Below are 20,079 nucleotides of genomic sequence, written 5' to 3' on the forward strand. Positions count from 1 at the left end.
TTCAATGGAGTTAGTAAAAATGAAGTATCGATCATCATAGATATATATTGCATTGCATCGCATTCATGAACTCTTTTTGGGTCTTTTCCGTTTTTCTTTTGGTTGAGCAAAATAGATGACCATGAAGGGAAACAATTTTTCGTATAAGGACGTATATAATTTTTGTATTAATCCACTACAGTTTTGCTTCAATAAATACGACCAAATATTTGAAGTATGTAAATCTCCTACACCTATCAATGCCATACAACATGGGGGTATAATACATCATTATACATCAACCCGAACAAAGAGCTGCTCACCACCTTCTGCGCTTCCTTCCGTACCAGAATGCAAACGCAGCTACTGATGCAGCCAGAACAACACCAGCGGTTGCATGGAATGCATATATTGGTCTCTCCAGAACAATGCCAGAACCAATAACTTCACGAGGTGGTGACGGTGGAGGTTTCTCACTAACAGTCACAGCAAAACCCAAGCCTTGCCTTTCCAACTCGGCCACGTCCTCAACCGCTGGCTTCAGCCGCGTGGCCTTGGCTATAGCTTCATATTCTTCCTTGGTACCACCTTCAAGGAAAGAACCAACAAGATGGCTGTTTCTTACCCAATAAGCTCCGAATGTGCCTCCTGAGAAATCTCCAAAATGGACCACATCTCCTGCATTGTCCCCATAAAACTGCCATGACAGGGTGAAGACTCTGGAGTAAAAGAATGGTAGATAGTCGAATTCGCCCGCTTGGTTTTGTTCCATTATTGCACCAACAGCATGTCTTGCGGATTTTCTGGCTGAGTCAACGTGTTCAAGCCTTCGGGACTCGCCAAATACTTTGACTGGGAATGTGGCAACATCTCCCACTGCATAGACTGAACTATTGCTCGACTGCATCTTCCCATTCACTTTGATCCCACCTTTCTCCAGTGTAAGTTGACCTTCAAATAGGCTTGTGTTGGGACGGATTCCTATTCCCACCACAACCGTGTCTGCAGGAAGACTACTTCCATCTCTAAGATTAACAGCTGTGACCTGTGCAAGAGTTTACCAGCAAAAATTTAGCAAATCAATTAGAAGATTGGATTCAAAGAAAATTTACCCAACATGCATGTGAGTATAAACACTCAAGTGAGGACATTTGAAGTCAATAATAACTCAAATTAGAAGCATTTTAGCATTTACCTTCCCATTCGAGTCAATATCAAACGAGGACAAAATGGTTCCTTTAACAAACTTTACTCCTTTGGACTTGTAAAATTCTTCATAAAAACTTGCGATCTTGGGTGTGAACAACCGGGCCACTGCAAAATTAAAATTAAAAGAAAAAAGTTGATATGTTTGCTTACAACTACTCTTTCACCACAAATAGAAAGGGTGCATTCGAGAAAGCTCGATGAACAAAGAAGATACAGTATCGGAATAAAAGTACATACTGCAATGTTCTTCTGGGAAAACCATTGTTACACTCATCCTATTGATCACCAATGATGCAGCACACTCCATTCCAATGTAGCCACCACCAATGACAATAGCATTCCCACCAGGGCAAGATTCCATCAAGTTGACAAGTCTATTTGCATCAACCAAATCTCGTAAATAGCACACATTTTCAGAATCTGATCCTTTCACTCCAAATTCTTCCAGCTTCAGTGCCTACTTTCAACACATGCGCACACACACATCAATCCATTATGGCAAGAAAGCTAATTTTTCATAAAATGCTGTCCTTGGGAAATAACCCTTAGAATGATAAGATCACATTTTCTGAAAATAATGTCAAATACAAACACATTAACAAAGATGTAGAAAAGTTTATTAGCGTTATAGGTCTAATACAATATCCTCATTTTTAATCAGTATTTGACATTCTAATTGCGTATAAAATAATTGCATATAAAATAATTGCATTTCACATTCTACTACTTTTAGCTTTAACAGAACATATGCAGCAAGAAAAGGTAGAAGACTATTATGAGATCAGTTTCAATACCCGAGCACCCGTTGCAATGATGAGAACTTTGTAACTTATGGTCTCTCCAGATCCTGTCAACAGTGTCTTGCGTCTCACATCAACAGACTTAACTCGACTTCCAAGAACTAATTCGATCCCTATAAATAAAAGGCCCAAATTCCCCAATGTGTGAGAGAGAGCGAGAGAGGAACAAGAACAAAAATGATTATACACAAGGAAAGTGAAGGATACGTTATTCAACTTTATTATTCATATATCTCGTTGTGTATTTTGATTTTATCTATAGAGAACCAAGTGTCAAACCAAACGCGTAGACAACACAAAAGTTAATTATGGAAAGAACAAACAACATTGTACTTCATAGCACATAAGCATCACGCATATTCTCTCGATGAAATACCACATCCTACAATTCCCATTAACATAAAAAATAAATAAATAAATAAAGGAAACAAAGAAGTCATAGATAATTACCATGCTCCTTATACCATTTAGGCGTTAACCTTTCCTCATTAGCACCAACACAAGTGTGAAATGATGGAAGGCGTGCAGGTGCTGCACATCACAGTAAAAGATCATTCAATTTAGAGCTGCATAAATAAAAATGTGGGAAAGAAAAATAGTTCAGAGCAATATACAATGAAGATATTATTATTGCTGAGAAAGAGACTCTGTACCTTCAGGAAGTAGAAAGCCTTTGCTTAAAGCAGGCCTCTCATAAGGCGGCACCTGAAAAGGATATTCTCAAATCAAGGAATTTACTTGCACAAACTTTTATCACTTATATTACAAATTCATTCCAGAAATAAAAAAATAAAGAACGTTACATGTAAAACAGAGGCGCAGGGAACAGGTTATCTACTTGATATGAATTCTTCTCACAATACAAGGTTTGATATATAACACAAATTTCATTTAGCAAGGGGCAACGGAAAGGACCAGTTCAAGAGTATGTCACTTAATAAGGCGGTTCAATGTTTAATTATTGTTGCAGATCCAGTTCATCAGTCAAATATATCTAAAGTTTAAAGGAAACACCTCACTGGGTTTTTTATATGAGAAAGAGGTGTTTTGGACAAAATCTTCCTAACATGCGTATCATCTCCCCTCTTCCCTTAAGCAACTTTTAACTTATGTGAAAAATTTCACTCTGGTTTGAACAACTACCCAAAAAATATGCAATGATTTAGAACTATATAAGTATATATCTGTAAGTGAGTGTGTTCATAGGTGGGAAGGTCCACATTGTAAATCCAATAAACTGATAGCACCTTTAAAAATAATATTTGAAATACAGATTAATACAAGCGCCAATGCTGTTCTTTAGAATATCAACCATTCTCCAATACAATTCTAAGCCCTGGGCTTCTCTTCCATCAACTTAACTGATATCTCATAGAATGGAATTTGAAAAGTATAAGAATTAATGTTTGTGTTCTTGTTTTTATATTCGAATACAGAATTAAATGTTCGAAAGAGCAATAACCCAATTGTGAAGAGCATATATATACCCATCAAAGACATGAATTGTTTAGCTCTGAGAAATTGGATACCATGAAAACAAAATGAGAAGAAAGGGAGGAAAAAACTCACTGGTTCTTCAGAAATTATGCAGAGTTCACCATGAGAGATGCCTCTCTTTGTGAATTCAAGAGCCGCATAGCCAGCAGCCACCCCTCCTCCGAGAATCACATACAGAAATGCCCTTCCCATCTCTCTTTCTCTCTCTCCCCTCTTCCTTTGGGTGGTGTGTGTAATTTGAAGAGATTGATTCTAGGGAGAGCTTGCTTTGAAGAAGGCTCTCCCAAGAAAGATGAACAACACTTTCATTAATCTTCAATCCAAATATGAATGTGACTCGCGAGTGTGATGTCAGCCAGATCAAGAGATGCACGGTTTTACCATAATACCCTTGTAGCTCTTGTTTCTTTTCTGGATTGGATTGTATGCCATATACCGTTGATGAGGTTCATTTGTGGGATGGGACCCTATCTGCGATCGTGGGTGGACCATTCTTTTGTTCTATTGGGTCAGCCCAGCGAGTCATTTACTGCCACGTGTTATGAGTTCATCACGCCATGTTGTGATGGATAACATAACAATTGTTGTTACTGGGAATTGTGACGACGAGCACGAGCATGGAAGGAGGGGAAGGAACGAAGGAAGATCAAGCTATGTCAGGAGGAGGATTGGGGCAAGTGGTTCCATAACACCTCGTGTAACTGAATCATGGATGAGCCTTGCGTTGTGTCTCTGCCACACGTTTTATTTCTTGAACTTATCCTCTCAAAAAAAATTTGGTTCTTGCATTTTGAGAGGTACAATGGATATAATATCGTTGTCTTATATATCTTTGAAAAGTATAATATTTGGTTCATTAATTTGTGAGTGTTTAAATAATAGATAAAAAAAGGTCTTAGGCTAGTTTGACGCTGTACTATGAAAATAATTGCTATCAAATTTGCTGTGAGAGAAAGCAATTTGGTGTTTGGTAAACTTTTTGTTAAAAGTGTTGTTGGTACTGATTTCCACGTAATCATAAAATAATTGCTGCATAATCATTAAACCCAGTGCCTCTTCGAAATTAAATTATGCATAATCAGAAAATGAAAGCACCTCATTAGCTGTTTTCCCTTATAGCTTTATCTCAAAGCAATTTTTAACAATAAGTGATTTTCTCATAGTTTACCAAATAGGTTGGGCTTCCCATAATTTTAAAAAAATCACTTATCACTTAAAATAAGCAATACCAAACTGGCACTTATTGTAGTTTAGATTATTATTTAATAGGGTATAGTCTAGTGAAAAATGATATTGAGTTACATGTCATTGTTAGGTCTCATGTGAGAAATGCCCATACTATTGTAATTTAGATTGTCGCTTATATTTAAAACAAATTCATAATTCATAATTATTGACCATGTAGCCACAATTTTTTTTGGGCGGATAACTCATGTAAGGTCAAAAGTGTAGTTTGACCAAAATTTTAAGGTCAAACATGGGCCAATCTAACTACATTGAAACCTACTAAGAACTTGTCATATTTTAGTGTTGGGCCTTATATCATGTCCATTTTCTCATCTCCAAACCCAGACTTGGGATCATGCATGGGCAACCCAGAGCCCACCTCTGTTTTGTATAATGGGCCGTCAGATCCAAGCATGGATCAGCTTTATTTTCCTCTCTAGTAGTAGTTGGTATCGAATAGTCTTTTCTTTACCGGTTTCGTGACATGTAATGTTGTCGGATTGTGAATTAAAATAATGTATTAAACCACAACTTGAAGAACTCATTTAATAATCCAACAACTTTCATCAAGAATATAATAGCCTCTTACTAAATAGAATATTCATGGTAACTTCTAATCGATAATTTGACAATATAACACTTTTAAAATTGTCGATAAATCCGATGTTTCCTTGCACACCCTTACAAGAAAAGAATTAGAGACTTTGGTTGTTGCACATGCAAACCATAAATTGTAGAAGACGAAAGATAACCTTGATAGGAAAAAGATCCCGTTGCATAATTCATTGTGTATTGAATGTCGACTTTCCAAGTACTTTCACTTTCATCCAATTAACTACGGTTTGCTATGCGTCCTCACATCACATATGTCCAAGACTAGTCATCATGGAATCACATAATAACTTTGCATGCCATTTATATGTTCCTTGTTGGCACCATTACCATCCCACAAATTAATCACAAATATCGAAGCCTATATTAGGAGAAATAATATTTCCCTTTCCCTCGTTTGATTCTCCGTTTCTTCATCTTTCTCATGTTCTGAAAAGTGACATGATGAGAGAAATAAAAAGAATAAAGCAATGAAACGGAAATAGAGAAGTTTTACGGCTCACTAATATCCAAATCTACTAAATGAACACTCATTTTAGAACCACCATGATACCTTTGCAGGCCGATCGAGATTCGAGACCCGGAACCAAATGAAACTAGCACTAGTTCGAAAAGTTAAATTAGATTAGAGAAGGCCCATTAGTGAAATAAAACCAGTAGCCTTGCTTAATTCAATGGGCCTGGGGATATTTTTGCTGTCAACATGTCCACATGTTAATTTTTCCACATTCATGGCCGACCCAACATGTGATTTTTCCTCATCTTCCACGTGATAGTTATCGTTTGTGCTCTGCAATCAATTCAAATTGCGCACATAAAACATGTGACTGAAAAAAAGGAGTGGCTGAGAGATGAAGTTCCTTTTCGTATGACCTCGGGCAACAACCAAAGATCTGTCCTCGATTATATTTGCCATATTTGGCAATGCAGAGTCCGGAGAAATGGGCCCTCGAGCTTCTTTTATAAGCCTTTTCTTTGAATGAGGGTTGGATGCTAAAGTTTAAGGTTAGCTGTAAATTTCTGTGTCATCCAGGACGAGTCGACCTAACTTTGTTTTTGTATGTTTCTCTCGACCCACAAAATATCTAAAGAGTTTAAAGTTGTTAATATCAACTTACCAACTTAATTGAAAGTCTTCATATTCTATTTTGAGTACAAGCGATAGTCTAAATTACAAAACAGATTAATTTCTCGCACACACAAAACTATAAAAACCATAAAGAAAGCGACAATTATATTGAGTGATGAGTGTTGCCATGTGGTAGCACGTTGGAGAAGTAGATACCATAAATTTATGAGGAATTTATTTTGTGCCGAAAAATAAAAATTGTGTGGGGAATTGATAATAAAGAGAGCATGTGAAAACTTGCTTGCAGTGGTTGCAAGTTAGGCTCACGTCCATCATCAGTTTTACATGGCCATGCACAACTTTGGAAAAGCCGATATGGAATCTTACAAGAATAGCTGTAATGGCTTTCTACGTGTCGATTTCCCAGTGGTTCAGTTTTGTGTGTGTGTGTGTACGTATCTTCATTCTTCAACTTCACATCCCTCATATCTTCAAATTTTCATGTGGTCTTCACATCCTAAATAAAAGATGTGTTCTTCATCGAAAAATAAATAAAAGATGTGTTAACTCAATTAAATAACATTAAGCCTTATTTATTATTCATAAAACACTAAAATTACAGGTCTCTATCTTAATCTTTTCTTCAGTCCCTATCATATTGAACTCCATATAAAACCCTCGACCAATTAGTGCTTCAATTAAGATGAATTCGAGACCTCATTTTGGGAAACATATTAGATTAACTCAATACAAAAGCCTCGACTAATTAGTGCTTCAATTAAGACAAATCCGAAACCTCATTTTGGGAAACATATTAGATTAAGCCATCAAAATAATGTACATATATATATATATATATATATATATATATAGAGAGAGAGAGAGAGAGAGATATATATATATATATATATATATATATAGATAGATATGCCAATACTCTCTTTTACTGTATATAGGGATGGAAACTGCAAAGCTTACGATCCTACTACAAACTAAAATTAAGTATAAACCAAGATATATGTTTATATTATATATATAAATATATAAAAGAAACATATATATATATTATATAGACAAACCTAATAATTAATTATCCAAATAAGAGTTTGGAGCATAATATATGATTTGGGTTGCTTAATTACTCTCCATTTAGTAACTGCATAGACCAGAGATCCTCAATGCTCCAGTAGTTTTCATGGGAGTGATCAGCAGGTAAAGAAGAAGGATAAGCATCCATGTTTGGTGGGTAATTAGCCGGTGCGGCGTGGGTAATTTCCATTGTGTCCACAGCAGCGCTGGAGATCGACACCTGACTTGTGCTTGCTTGATCATTCACCTCGGAGCTTTGTCCAGGTATAATATTATTCTCTGCTTGCTTAATGTGCTTTTGAATTCTAGTCCTCCAATAGTTCTTGATTTCGTTATCGGTCCGTCCTGGCAGATGTTTTGCGATTTTCGACCACCTGAGTTGCAAGAAAACACAACATCCAATGTTAAAACTGCCACAATAAATTATTTGTACTGCCATTATTTGCTACAGAAACTCCTATAAGAAAAAGTAGCTGCTGTGAGAAATAAGTGGTATCAGAAGCATTGTTAGCAGAAAGAACACTCACTGCAGAAAATAATGGAACATCTCAATCTATATATAAACACAATTAATTAAAACATAAACTATAAACAAAAATTACCTTCAACTTTGCAAATAAATATTACTGAAAATTCCAAGCCAAGCATGTTCTATTATGGGTGAGAATGAAAGCCTTCCCAGCTGGACTCATTTACACACACACACACACACACGTATATATAAGGCAGATCAGGACACAGGACTTGGTCATCTATAAGAACACAAAACATTTACTTTGTGTACGTGTATGTATATACACAGATAACAGCTCCATCTCCATCTCCATCTCCAAGCTTAGTTTCCATGTCCAACCACTTGTCCAATTCAGGCTTAGCTTAGTCGAGGGAGCTCTATCCTTGAGATTCAAAGGCAAAGCCCAGACTCTATGCATATAACCGGTATAGTATATATACATAATATATGTGCATATTCTGAATTGTTATTTCTTATATCTATATCGATATGGTTCTGTTTTGTCCATATCTACCAGGTGAAGGGGGTTGAAAAAATCGAACCGTATTCGGCAGAAAATTTGAGCCAACTGCCGGAGAAGAGGCTTCAAGTTATCAACATAATTTAGTATTAATAATATTCAAATTACTAAGTAAAGTTCCACTTAGCCATGCAGTTGCCTTGTTTTGCAAGATTAATACTTTGATTAGCAGCTGCTGCCTCCTCCTCCATGCATCGACGGATCTTTATGTGTACAAACAAGGGGGGCCAGTCCTCAGTCCTTGCCTTAAGCAGCCACAACAGTATGGTTCACGTCTATTTCAACCCAAAGCAAAAGAGTTTGTCCTTTTCTTCTGAATGCGAGGGTTGGCATGTGACCAGTTTACAGGGTTCACCAATAAATGGAAGGTTTTTATTGCCTTCAATACTTTTTGGGTTCCAGTCTAGAACGCGTCTTAATATATCACAACTTCTTCACCACCACACACCACACACCACTAGTTTTAAGGTATTTCTTCTCTTTCCTTCCCACATAGACAACTATTTCCAAAACCTTTGGACTTTATTTATTTATTTACTTATACTGGAAGAACATTTATAATTGTTTTGACTTCATTACCAATTTTAATTTCAACTTTACTAGGGAGAGGGTTTTTTTTCTTAATTTTTCCTACTTTCTCAAATGGTGTATGCCCCACAATATCATGGGTTAATCACATAGAAGAGACTAGACCTTTTTTTTTTCCGCAAACTATACAAAAAATTTGGATTTCAAATTTTTTGGTTATCTATGTAATTATAAAGCTATACTTATAATATACACATTTTCCCCACACACGTGAACGACTATCAGTTGTTGATTTGGTGGGTCCAAAAAACATGAGACTCACAATAGCATTTTGTAACTGCATCTTTTAATTTTTAATTAAAAAAAATCATGATAAATTACTTGGTCTTCTTAATTAGCTAGCTTTGGATATATGTTTTTTAAAAAAAGTGATAATGAAGAAAGAAGAAGGGTTGATGTTGCCCTTGAAAGAAGAAGGGTCCACTGCAATGATTTGCCCCAGGCCTCCACTCTCCAGTAGTCCATCCTATAACACATCTAAGAGAGACTGCTATCAATTAAGCACATATATATATTTATATGCACTTTTTAGAGATTTATTTTTTCAAACGTCCTTGTGGAGGAAATCACAATAATGGATAATACGTAGAATCAAAATGAAGAAAAAGAATTGAAGAGGGATTTTTGGTAGCCATGAAAGTACAAGAAACAGATCTTTCTCCGGATTTTTGCTGGCCATAAGTTCCTCATGTGTTCTATATCATTTTCGTAAAAACCTAAGAATGACTCAAATTCCCCACACGTTCACGTTGTAACTCTCTCTCTCTCTCTCTCTCTCTCTCTTCCCTCATAGGTCCCAGACTATAAAAATAGGGCTACTATCAAGGTCCTATGTATATGAGATCTCAAATCCTACTTAGTCATCAAAATTAAGAAGGAATTAAGAAGGTGATCACGGAGAGAAATATATTATGAAATCCACATATACTATAATCATATATGTATGTATTTGTCTCTGTGATTAAAATATCAAGGTGCGTGTGTACCTATATGTTGATATTTCAGTGTATAATAAATAAATTTTTTAAAAAAAGTGATGATCACCTGTTTCCCCACTTGGCATGCAGTTCCATAATCAAAAGTTGTTCCTCAGGTGTAATATTGCCTCTCCTAACATCAGGCCGCAGATAGTTTAGCCACCGGAGCCGGCAACTCTTCCCAGTACGTTTGAGACCTAGTGACATAATATACACCTCCTAGTGACATTTACATAATATGTATGTAGTTTGAAAATGATTAAAAGGTTCTAGCTAGGGTTTGATTTTATGTTAGATACTAATTAATATTTAGAGATCAAACGTGTTATACCAGCAGCTTTGGCTAGGGAGTTCCATACACCTTCACCGTGATTTGCAATATAGTTGATCAGAATCAAATCTTCTTCCATGGTCCATGGCCCTTTTCTCACTTCAACATCCTGGGATGAACTATTGCATGGCTTTTTATCCATCTTGTCTGTGTGATTGTGCGTTTCTGATAGAGAAAAGAGAGATAGAGAGATGAGAGATGAGAGATGAGAGAAAGAGAGGGAGAGAGAGAGAGGGAGAGAGAGGGAGAGAGAGAGAGAGGGCAGTTAGGCAAGATAATAAGAGATAATGGGGTAGCTGGGGGTTTTTATAGAGGGAGAGCAAAATATACTTCCCCAGTAACGTTATATTGCTGTATTTAATCGGCATTGGAGTAGAGAGATTTAATCCAACTGGTTTGATTAATTATATAATCATGTATATTGTATGCATGATCATCTGTACTTAATAGCGAACATAAACACATGCACTCCTACGTAAGCATAATATTGTATATACAAAAATATCTAGAACAAAAAAAGAAATTGGAAAATGTATCCCAGAAACACGTATGTATAACTTGAGGTAAAACAAGTTAATTTGAAAGGAGCATATGTATGTATATATATATATATATATAGAGAGAGAGAGAGAGAGAGAGAAAATGTATGATTCGACCGTTCGAGCACTTATATATATTTTGTATTATATATATATATATATATATATATATATTGTATATGAACAGCAAATATATCTATATATGCTTATACTCCCATTTAATTTTTTAATTGTATTGTAGATTAAATAAATTGTTATGTATTTTTAGTCTCTGATTGTTGTGTTAATAAGCACGTAAAAGTACTGTGTGGATAATGCATGCATGTGCGCGCCAGTTGGAAATTCTTGAAGAAAGCCACCAGAGCATGATGAGGTGACATAATCTTGTTGATTTCACTGTTTTTACCAGTTGCTTAGTGTTTCGCCAATTTCTACATTATATATTTTTATAAAATTTTGAATCCTATTAAAATCTGGACATTGTTAATTTCTTCGCGTTCGAGTCGGGACCCACAAACGATATATTTCCCTTGCTACTCCTACTGCTAGCTTGGCGCCCTAGAGAGCCTCTCTTGCGATGTTTTCTTCTTTTGTAGGGCCGGCCTATAGCTCTCTTTTTGAACAAAGGCGGCCCACTTCAATAAGGACACCATTTCATTAAATTCTTTTCAGTTTAAGCAACAAAATTCTTATTCATATCTCATCCCAACTAGAAATTGGAGTTCGAGACCTCTTCTCTTGTCTACAAGTTAATGCTCTTTTTCATTAGGCTAAATATTATTGACAAAATTAAAATATCATTTAAAACACGTAATGTTGATTATCAATTCTCTCATGTTATTACAATCATAATCAATTTATTAAAATCATGTCCTAAGTTTAGTCAAATTTTTAGCTAGGTCACACATACCATTCTTGGATTTCTCTTTTTGTTGGATCTTGTTGTAAGTTCAAATCTAACAAGTCTCTAAAGGATTCTTCTTTATTCTTCCTTTTACCACCAATACAAAAAGAGCTTGACCTACTCATATAATTGTATGAAGAAACCTTAAAAAAAACAAATATACATATTATAGTAAAGAGAAACCTCAAAACCTACATTAATCCGGGCAAATAACACACACAAAAAATAAAATAAAAAGGACACAATCTGATAGTTTCATAAACCTCAAAAACGTTTTGTGATAAAAGTATTCATATTTATCGAAAACGTTTTATTCGACTCCTCATTCTTTTTTTTTTTTTTGGTCAATGTTTGGTTTCAAAGAAACCAAAACGGGATAGATTGCAAATAGAGCCAGAAATACACGAACCAGGTAAAAGCAGCTAGACCTCAGTTCAAGGCTAGAACCAAGCTTCTTACCCAATCAAATTAAAAAAAAAAAAAAAAAAAAAAAAAAAAAAAAAAAAAAAAAAAAAAAAAAGGAAACAACAACAACTAAGAAACAGAAAGAAAGTCCGTAATACAAGAAACTGAGACATGCTGCACCACCAATAACCAATTGGCAAGGCACCCAATGCAAGACCAAAACCACCAGAGAAGTCACAAGAGCCAAAGAACCGAGAGGAAGATGGTGATGGATACGCATGCATTCTAGTACACATGCATTCTATCTCCCCTATTCATTCTAGTACTAAAGAAATTGCAAAACACATCAAAAGTTATATATATGTCGTGTTTAATTAAATAATTTGACTGACCGAATAAAAGATGAATACGTTTGTTTCTCATCCGTACATGCATGCTAACGTATAAAGTCAAGAGGAGGAGAGGACAAATTGGCATAATCTGAATCGTGATCCTTGATTTAGACCAAAAAGAAAGAGACTAACCAATCTAAATTAAATACCTAACCAGCGTAGTATTAGCCACTCATTATATGTCTAAATAAGAAAGTCTTCTCCCCCCAACCCCACGAAAACCTTACATTTATGTACTTATTATTTGACACTTCCTGCAAAAGTCATGTGGAAGCATTCTACATTTAGAAACCCATGTTGTTGTGGGTTTGTGGCTCTCCATGAGATCAAGACACGTATTGTACATATATTATAACATCCATATCGATTCATGGTTATCAATTATCTCATACACGAACATTAAAGTTTATATTCATATATTTACGTAATTTTATGCAATATCAATCAACAGTTATCAATCGTTGCATGAACAATTGACATTAAAACTACCAGTGGAAGTATTAACAAAGAAGAAAACAAGTTAGACTGATCAGCACCGTCGTAATTAATACAATGCATATATACATGTATATAGTAATTGGGAAGGACCTTGGAGTTGGGAGATACACGTACGTCTGCTTTTGTTTCTGAATTAGAAAAAGTTTGGACAGAAACAAGTGCTCAAAGAAAAGAGGATGAGGAATTAGTGGCCAGCCTGGCCAGGAGGTTGTTTGAGCACCACCATGATCCTTTGATTTAGAGCACGACATGTGATCACAGCTAACAATCTGAGTTTTGGGCCACTAGTTTTGCCACTGCACTCACAAATGAAAGTCTAGATAATCTCAGCCACGAGATTGATTTTGTTTATGTGGCTGAGGTCAAGGATTAATGAGATAGCTGTCCTCAGCCATAAAAAGAAACAAAGACAAACTCACATTGTGGATTTGATGGTGCTTCTCCTTTTTGCAAACCTCACCACTATCCATTAGGTCTTGTGTTGCCATAAGATTGATGGGATTTCATAGATTTTTTCAAATTAATTAGGTTTGGATGACAGCAAGTTTCATTTATGTGTTAACTCACTTATGGCTTCTGACTTGTCAATTAAGTGTTAACATGGCGAGTAAGATCGCTTTCCTGGCCAAATCTTGTGCAGGTATGGAGATAAGGATAAGGGTTAGCTTAGATTCTTAAGAAAAATAAATTGTAATCTTTAAAGGATATATGCTTTTGCAAATATGGACTTAGTCAAGTTGACTAGAGCGGATGTGCTCCCCACTCTGTATTCGAGTTCGAATCCCCCTCTCTCTAAGATTAGATTAAAGTAAGATATCGTTTATATATATATGAGTTTTTCTATGAATAAAAAAATTGGCGCCGTATGTTTTATTTATTAAAATTCAAAAAATGAAATTTTGTTATAAATTTTCTATTTTTGAGCAAACTGTTCTTTCAATTTGAATTCTCATTTAAGTGCTATGATATTATTATCAAATTATGCACGCACATATAGGTTTAGGAGTATTTTAGATGACAAAATCTGTAAACAATGAGATGGTTCTAGAGGTACTTTACAATGGAATTTTAAATATTTGACCTAGAAGCTAGGGGATGAAAAAGTAATTGTGTTATAATCAAAGAGAGATGTTAATAACACAAACGCAGAGATCTAAATGCCCTAGATTTTAAAGATGAACACATTGTTAATTAAAAGTTTAAATTATAAGTCATTAAGAAAAAAGGCATTTGTAAATATTTGTAAGAGAAATTAAGCATGCGACAAGAAAGTAACTCGAAATCATTATCCAGACCGGAGACAGAGAGGAGACTCAGGAGGAAAGCATGCGCCGACTTCTTTTTTAGCTCTCTTCTTCTAATCGAAGAAAGAGAGACGGAGCAGATGGGCTAGCAAGGTAGAAGTAGGGCCCACCGTACAATACAATTGGGTTTTGAGAACAGACTTCACGTCGGGTTTTGAATCCATATGCCCATTCGGGGCCCAAAAGAGTCTTAAAGATTCGAAGGGCCTAGAAATGAAGCACATGTGAAGTGCCGGCCCTATTGCACCTGAGTTTAATCTCCTACCCGTACTCTATTGCACCTGAGGTTAATCCCCCTTCCCGTACATTAGAGTAATTAGAATATTACTCTTTCAAAAAGAAGAGCTTAGAAATGAAAATCCAGAAGGGTTTACTCAGCCAGGAAATTAAAGTTATGGAGTATCAACCAAGGATTATTGACACTCAAACATGAGAAAATACAGCCGCGCATGATCTCTAGTTCTGTTTTTCTTTTCTTTTTTAACTTCAAAATTTGATGTTTTGGTCGAAACACGAAGAGCAGACAATTGAAGCAAACATGATAAATATAAACTTGGCTCATGCGTCAAAACGATTGTAACAACATAGCAACTTCGTTTACAGCTAAACATTATAGCTAGAGTAGCAAATACACACATGAATTCTGACAACGTCTCGCCAAAACATTCTGCTATTACAACATTCATCGAAATAAAGGAAAACTATCCTCCCCAGAATCTCCAAGTCAAGCAACCAAACTCCTTGACCTCGACTCTCATGCCTGTAAATTAACAGAGGGAGTGTTGTCAGAAATATAGAATCGAAAGGGTCAAGCAGACACAGCAAATATGGATGGTAATTGAAAAAAAACCATTGTTAATGTAATTCGTCCAACATTTAAGAATGCTGCGTAGTAAAATACTCCAGAAATTAATACCATGATCGGATACTCTTATTAAATAAAATAAAATAAAAAACTTAATTTGGGAAAACTTGCCTTGCTAGCAATGTTGTTGGAAAGCCAGTCTAACCCCTCGTACAGACCCTCTCCAGAGGTTGCACAAGTGCTCTGGATGTACCTGAAAAAGAGCAACATTACCGACAATACTTTAGGCCAAAATTTTCTATCTTCAAAACCATTATATCCAGTATTCATCTTCGTTTGATATCTTCACATGACATTCAAGAAAAATTCATTCCCAATTTCTTAGTTGTTTAGTTTGAACCATCCATAGCTAACTCAACGTGCCACAGAGTTTTCAATACTCCTAGTTCCTATGATCCTATCTAAGAGAAACTAATGAGTGAAATTTCCCATGTTAAACAAATAATGCCATAATTCCAGTCTCAGCCATTAGGCTAGCTCCCTATTCAATTTGATCAACCATATAACACAAATTAACAAAAAGTCATGGTCATAACTGATGTTCAATTCAACTATGAACTAACAGTTGCAGGGTGAAAATTAACAAAATAATTTACCAGTGACGTTGGCGGAGAGAATGAAGACCAAGCTTATCAGTTATTTCTGCGGCATTCATTGCATTAGGAAGATCTTGTTTGTTGGCAAATACAAGCAGAACAGCATCCCTCAGTTCATCCTGAAACCATATCAAACATTTAACTTCAAAATCTAGTGCTAAGAGTATGTGCAACTGTTGCATCCTAAACAAGGTTCAGATCACTTTCAGGGAATGTAAACAGAGCTCTATCTTAATACAAACAGAGCTCTATCAGATCACTTTGGGAAAGTATGTCGCAAACCAAACCAAACCAAACCAAAACTTACCAGGCCAAAAAATCCAAGTAAACACAGAACAATACAAAATAACATAAAACTTAATTTAGAAGCATACAACCCCCTTGGATCCATTAATGACGGGAACTTTAGAAATCCCAGCACAAATAAGGAAAACAAAAATATAAGACATGAAACAAGTAGCTACCTCATTCAACATCCTGTGCAATTCATCCCTTGCCTCTACAACTCGATCCCTATCATTGCTATCAACCACAAATATAAGACCTTGTGTGTTCTGGAAGTAGTGCCTCCACAATGGACGGATCTGTATTTGGAAGAAGTTGGATCAGTCACTGGCTACACATAATTAGAACTTCAGAAAAATGTCCTCATAAGATGAAGATACACATTAAAAGGTAATTTCAAAATCTCTAATTATTCCATGAAAATAAATTATATAAAATGTTATTGCACCCATAATACATGAATCTAACTGCCTATTTAGAAGACTTTCAGAAACAATAAGCAGATTCCTACAATGACTAAAAATTTATTGCAAAACCAAGGATAAAATCACAGTGTGCATCTATGGACGCACACATAGATGCATGAATGAGAGAGAGAGATAGTTACTTTGTCTTGACCCCCGACATCCCACACAGTGAAGCTGATGTTCTTATATTCTACTGTCTCCACATTAAATCCTGCAGAAGAACCACTCCCGTAATTAAAATGACAAGTGATAACAATTTTGATCCGGAAGAATTCAGAGAAATAAAACAAATCGTCATCTTCACTACAACAGATGGTTGGGAGAAAAATCACCAATGAAACCAAAACCAACATACAATTCTTCATGTGCGGAAAATTTATAACCCCACAACGTAATTGATCTAAATATTTGAATCAAAATATTGAGTTTTTAATCAAAATATTGGATTGGGGCTTACCAATGGTAGGGATGGTGGTGACAATTTCTCCGAGCTTGAGCTTATACAAGATGGTGGTCTTACCAGCGGCATCGAGACCCACCATGAGAATTCGCATCTCTTTCTTGGCAAAGAGCCTGCTGAAGAGCTTCGTGAAGGTAAGCCCCATTTTTATCAAATTATCTGCCACATACGATCAGACCATACAGTAAAATCAAAATTAGCAAAATTCTCATGCTGGGATTTCGTTCTACAATAACATAAAGCAAAATCAATCCAATATTCTTTAAAATCGTAATGAAAAATTCAGTCAGATCCATCTCGTGAATTGAAAAAACGAAAAGGGGTTTCATTTTACATGGAGATCAAGATCGATTAGGCAGATCTACGATTCACATCTGATAACGAAGAATTCACAAAACGGACGACGAAATACTAGAGAGAGAGAAAGAGAGAGCGAGAGAGACTCACCTGGAGGAACTAGGAAGGATCAAAATGAGAGGAGGAGCCAACACAGCAAGCCGCGATTTTTATTGGTATGCTTTCTCTCTCCTGGACCCTGGTCAGTTAGTTAATCACCGCGGTTAGGCCCAAAACGATGTCGTATTCTTAAGAAGCCCAAAAAACGCGAGATGCATATATATCTTCTCAGTCGTTGAGTAGGCAACACCTCCGGCCCAACTATCCACAGTTGTTTTACTCCACCTTGGGCATGGCTTGTGCGGCTTGGCTCCAGCCATTGTCCTCATCCCACGCTCTCTTTCCAACTCTCTGCCGCCAGCCCACCTTTCCCGCCATCTTCCACCGGCTCACTCGTTTCTCCTCAACCGTCCGGCTAGTATCCACCATGAACCGGTCGACTCCTGTCCACGCTCAGGCCAAACGAGGCTTCTCAGTCAAAGAAGACGAAGTGGCCACTGGTAAGCCAAACTCCAATATTGCTACCAAAAATATTAATAAAGAAGAAGAAAAAGCTTGTTCTTATGTGTTTGATTCGTTCCTATTTGATTTTGCGATGGATTGAATATAGCTGCTGATGTTGAATTTGAGACGCCTCTGAAAATCGTGGAATATCCGGACCCTATACTGAGAGCGAAGAACAAGAGAATCGATTCGTTCGACGAAAAGTTGAAGATTTTGGTAGACGAAATGTTTGATATAATGTACAAGTGAGTTCCCTCATCCATGGCTTTTGGCGTTTGCTAATTTGCTAAGTGCCCCCCCCCCCCCCCTCCTGAAAAAAAAGGGATTTTGAGAAGTTCTTGCAATTCACAGGAGTTGTTGGCTTGGTTTTTACACAGAACCGATGGCATAGGGCTCTCGGCGCCCCAAGTAGGGATCAATGTGCAGCTCATGGTGTTCAATCCAGTTGGTGAGCGTGGCGAAGGGGAGGAAATTGTGCTTGTGAATCCAAGGGTTTCCAGATATTCCCAGAAAACGCGACCCTTTAACGAGGGTTGCTTATCCTTCCCGGGGATTTATGCTGATGTTGTGGTGCGTGCTATTGCTATATGCTGATTTCAAAGTTGTCTGCTTTGTTTGACCCTGCTATTAATGTCTTTCCATGTGTATTAGAGCTTTAAGTTATCCCCAATTGGTTTCTAAATGACTAAGAAAAATGTGCAAGAAATTGAATCTTAATATAAGTCGTGTTCACCTAATACAATTTTCATACTGTACAATGAGCTTAAACTGCTTGTTTTGTGTGTGTATGTAGTGATACATGGTATTGCTCTGGATGTCTCTAACTTTTTGTGCTTGCAGAGACCAGAATCTGTGAAAATAGATGCACGGGACATCAACGGTGCAAGGTTTACAGTCAACTTGTCGGGTCTTCCAGCACGGGTGTTTCAGCATGAATTTGACCATTTGCAGGTTCATTATTCAGCTACTATTTAGTAATTTAACAATGGAGAAACAAAAAAAAAAGAATTTACAGTGGAGATTTGGTTCCCTTTTGCATTAGGGAAAGCAGAACTTGCAGAGTTAGGTGCAAGATTTCTTTGGATTTGATGACTTATAGTTTGCATAAGCTGTGCCATTGTGGAGGATGGATCCCCATGCTATGGAGATTAGGATTAGTTGCAGACATTCCACTTGTGGGGTACCTAGCTAGAATTTAATAAACTGAGATGGGCTTGTTGTCTTGAATATCACTTTTTGAAGTGTATTTGACTTGAGTAAAGTATGGAAGGTCACACAAGTTTTTGCCAGCTAAATAAAGTACTTATATGGTTACATAAATGGAAACCAAAAGTATGAATGATAAAATATAGATGAGACATCTGCATACATGCCCCTGAGTATTGGGTAAAAAAAGGAAATTGCGTCGAGGCATCTAGTATACGGAGAATACAAATCTATGATATGGACATTCTGGCAATCTATGTCATTGTTTAAAGTTTCATGGCCTAAAGAGGATCTTAGTGAGAAGGGATTTGTGTATGGTTGCTCTTCTTTTCCCTCCTCTTATATGACTCCTTTATCTGCAGGGTATTCTCTTCTTTGATAGAATGAGTGAAGGAGTTCTTGAAACCGTTTGTGCACAGCTACAGGTTAGTAATCATAAAATTCCAAATGGGCTTTCTTTACCTAAATATTCAATTAGTGTTATATTAATTTGTTTTTTATTGTGTTATCTTGTGGTAACAGGCCTTAGAAAAGAAGTACGAGGATAAGACAGGACTTCCAAGCCCTGAAAGGATCCAAACCCGCAAAAGGATGAAGGCTGCAACTGGTTTTGGCAAATCATAATTAGTATAGGCCAATATTGTAATTTATGATTTTGTTTATTAACACAAATTTTACATCGTCTAGCTCCATAGATGATTTTGCTTAATTATAATTAGGCACCATCATGAATCTGTATTCATAATATGAGATTAAATTTTACAGCACCATTGTTGTTCTCAGTTATCATGACCATCGCCATAGATGCTTGCTAACCCTTTGATACCAACTCTCACCCTTCTTCCC

At 36.4% G+C, this 20,079-nt stretch overlaps 4 protein-coding genes and 1 long non-coding RNA gene across 5 annotated transcripts; 2 read left to right on the top strand and 3 right to left on the bottom strand.

Moving 5' to 3' along the window:
- Positions 1–135: 135 nt before the first annotated feature.
- On the bottom strand, positions 136–4,117 carry MDAR4 (monodehydroascorbate reductase 4). The gene is made up of 7 exons (XM_021966593.2): positions 3,558–4,117; positions 2,642–2,693; positions 2,439–2,519; positions 1,983–2,101; positions 1,426–1,645; positions 1,175–1,293; positions 136–1,024 (listed from the first exon to the last, which is right to left on the bottom strand). Exons 1-7 carry the CDS (start codon positions 3,675–3,677, stop codon positions 299–301), a joined length of 1,437 nt encoding a protein of 478 aa, XP_021822285.2. The 5' UTR covers positions 3,678–4,117; the 3' UTR covers positions 136–298.
- A 2,853-nt stretch (positions 4,118–6,970) lies between these two features.
- LOC110763972 (MYB-like transcription factor EOBII) lies at positions 6,971–10,760 on the bottom strand. Its single transcript, XM_021966893.2, has 3 exons — positions 10,413–10,760; positions 10,149–10,278; positions 6,971–7,856 (listed from the first exon to the last, which is right to left on the bottom strand). The coding sequence occupies exons 1-3, from the start codon at positions 10,552–10,554 to the stop codon at positions 7,532–7,534; spliced, it is 597 nt and encodes a 198-aa protein (XP_021822585.1). The 5' UTR covers positions 10,555–10,760; the 3' UTR covers positions 6,971–7,531.
- On the top strand, positions 7,863–9,118 carry LOC148296150 (uncharacterized). The gene is made up of 2 exons (XR_015834390.1): positions 7,863–8,421; positions 8,514–9,118. It is a non-coding gene; the product is annotated as an uncharacterized LOC148296150 (long non-coding RNA).
- A 4,221-nt stretch (positions 10,761–14,981) lies between the features above and the next one.
- Positions 14,982–17,729, bottom strand: ARFA1B (ADP-ribosylation factor A1B). The gene is made up of 7 exons (XM_088250034.1): positions 17,575–17,729; positions 17,125–17,286; positions 16,808–16,878; positions 16,380–16,499; positions 15,916–16,034; positions 15,431–15,512; positions 14,982–15,214 (listed from the first exon to the last, which is right to left on the bottom strand). Exons 2-7 carry the CDS (start codon positions 17,270–17,272, stop codon positions 15,209–15,211), a joined length of 546 nt encoding a protein of 181 aa, XP_088106160.1. The 5' UTR covers positions 17,273–17,286; positions 17,575–17,729; the 3' UTR covers positions 14,982–15,208.
- Positions 17,730–17,759: 30 nt separating this feature from the next.
- Positions 17,760–20,000, top strand: PDF1B (peptide deformylase 1B). Its single transcript, XM_021966806.2, has 6 exons — positions 17,760–18,023; positions 18,134–18,272; positions 18,405–18,597; positions 18,868–18,978; positions 19,596–19,658; positions 19,756–20,000. Exons 1-6 carry the CDS (start codon positions 17,816–17,818, stop codon positions 19,855–19,857), a joined length of 816 nt encoding a protein of 271 aa, XP_021822498.1. The 5' UTR covers positions 17,760–17,815; the 3' UTR covers positions 19,858–20,000.
- Positions 20,001–20,079: the final 79 nt, after the last annotated feature.

This window comes from Prunus avium, chromosome 3 (genome assembly GCF_965620075.1).
Source record: "Prunus avium chromosome 3, drPruAviu1.hap1.1, whole genome shotgun sequence".
Classification (NCBI taxonomy): domain Eukaryota; kingdom Viridiplantae; phylum Streptophyta; class Magnoliopsida; order Rosales; family Rosaceae; genus Prunus; species Prunus avium.

Coding starts and splice junctions, on each gene's coding strand:
- PDF1B (XM_021966806.2), top strand. CDS start 17,816: ATGGCTTGTGCGGCTTGGCTCCAGCCATTGTCCTCATCCCACGCTCTC. Junction 18,024..18,133: donor AGAAGACGAAGTGGCCACTG/GTAAGCCAAACT, acceptor GATTGAATATAG/CTGCTGATGTTGAATTTGAG. Junction 19,659..19,755: donor CCGTTTGTGCACAGCTACAG/GTTAGTAATCAT, acceptor TTGTGGTAACAG/GCCTTAGAAAAGAAGTACGA.
- MDAR4 (XM_021966593.2), bottom strand. CDS start 3,677: ATGGGAAGGGCATTTCTGTATGTGATTCTCGGAGGAGGGGTGGCTGCT. Junction 2,520..2,641: donor AGGCTTTCTACTTCCTGAAG/GTACAGAGTCTC, acceptor TGTGATGTGCAG/CACCTGCACGCCTTCCATCA. Junction 1,294..1,425: donor TTTCCCAGAAGAACATTGCA/GTATGTACTTTT, acceptor TTAATTTTGCAG/TGGCCCGGTTGTTCACACCC.
- ARFA1B (XM_088250034.1), bottom strand. CDS start 17,272: ATGGGGCTTACCTTCACGAAGCTCTTCAGCAGGCTCTTTGCCAAGAAA. Junction 16,035..16,379: donor TGCACAGGATGTTGAATGAG/GTAGCTACTTGT, acceptor ATATGGTTTCAG/GATGAACTGAGGGATGCTGT. Junction 15,513..15,915: donor TCTCTCCGCCAACGTCACTG/GTAAATTATTTT, acceptor GCTCTTTTTCAG/GTACATCCAGAGCACTTGTG.
- LOC110763972 (XM_021966893.2), bottom strand. CDS start 10,554: ATGGATAAAAAGCCATGCAATAGTTCATCCCAGGATGTTGAAGTGAGA. Junction 10,279..10,412: donor CTCCCTAGCCAAAGCTGCTG/GTATAACACGTT, acceptor TTATGTCACTAG/GTCTCAAACGTACTGGGAAG. Junction 7,857..10,148: donor CATGCCAAGTGGGGAAACAG/GTGATCATCACT, acceptor CTTGCAACTCAG/GTGGTCGAAAATCGCAAAAC.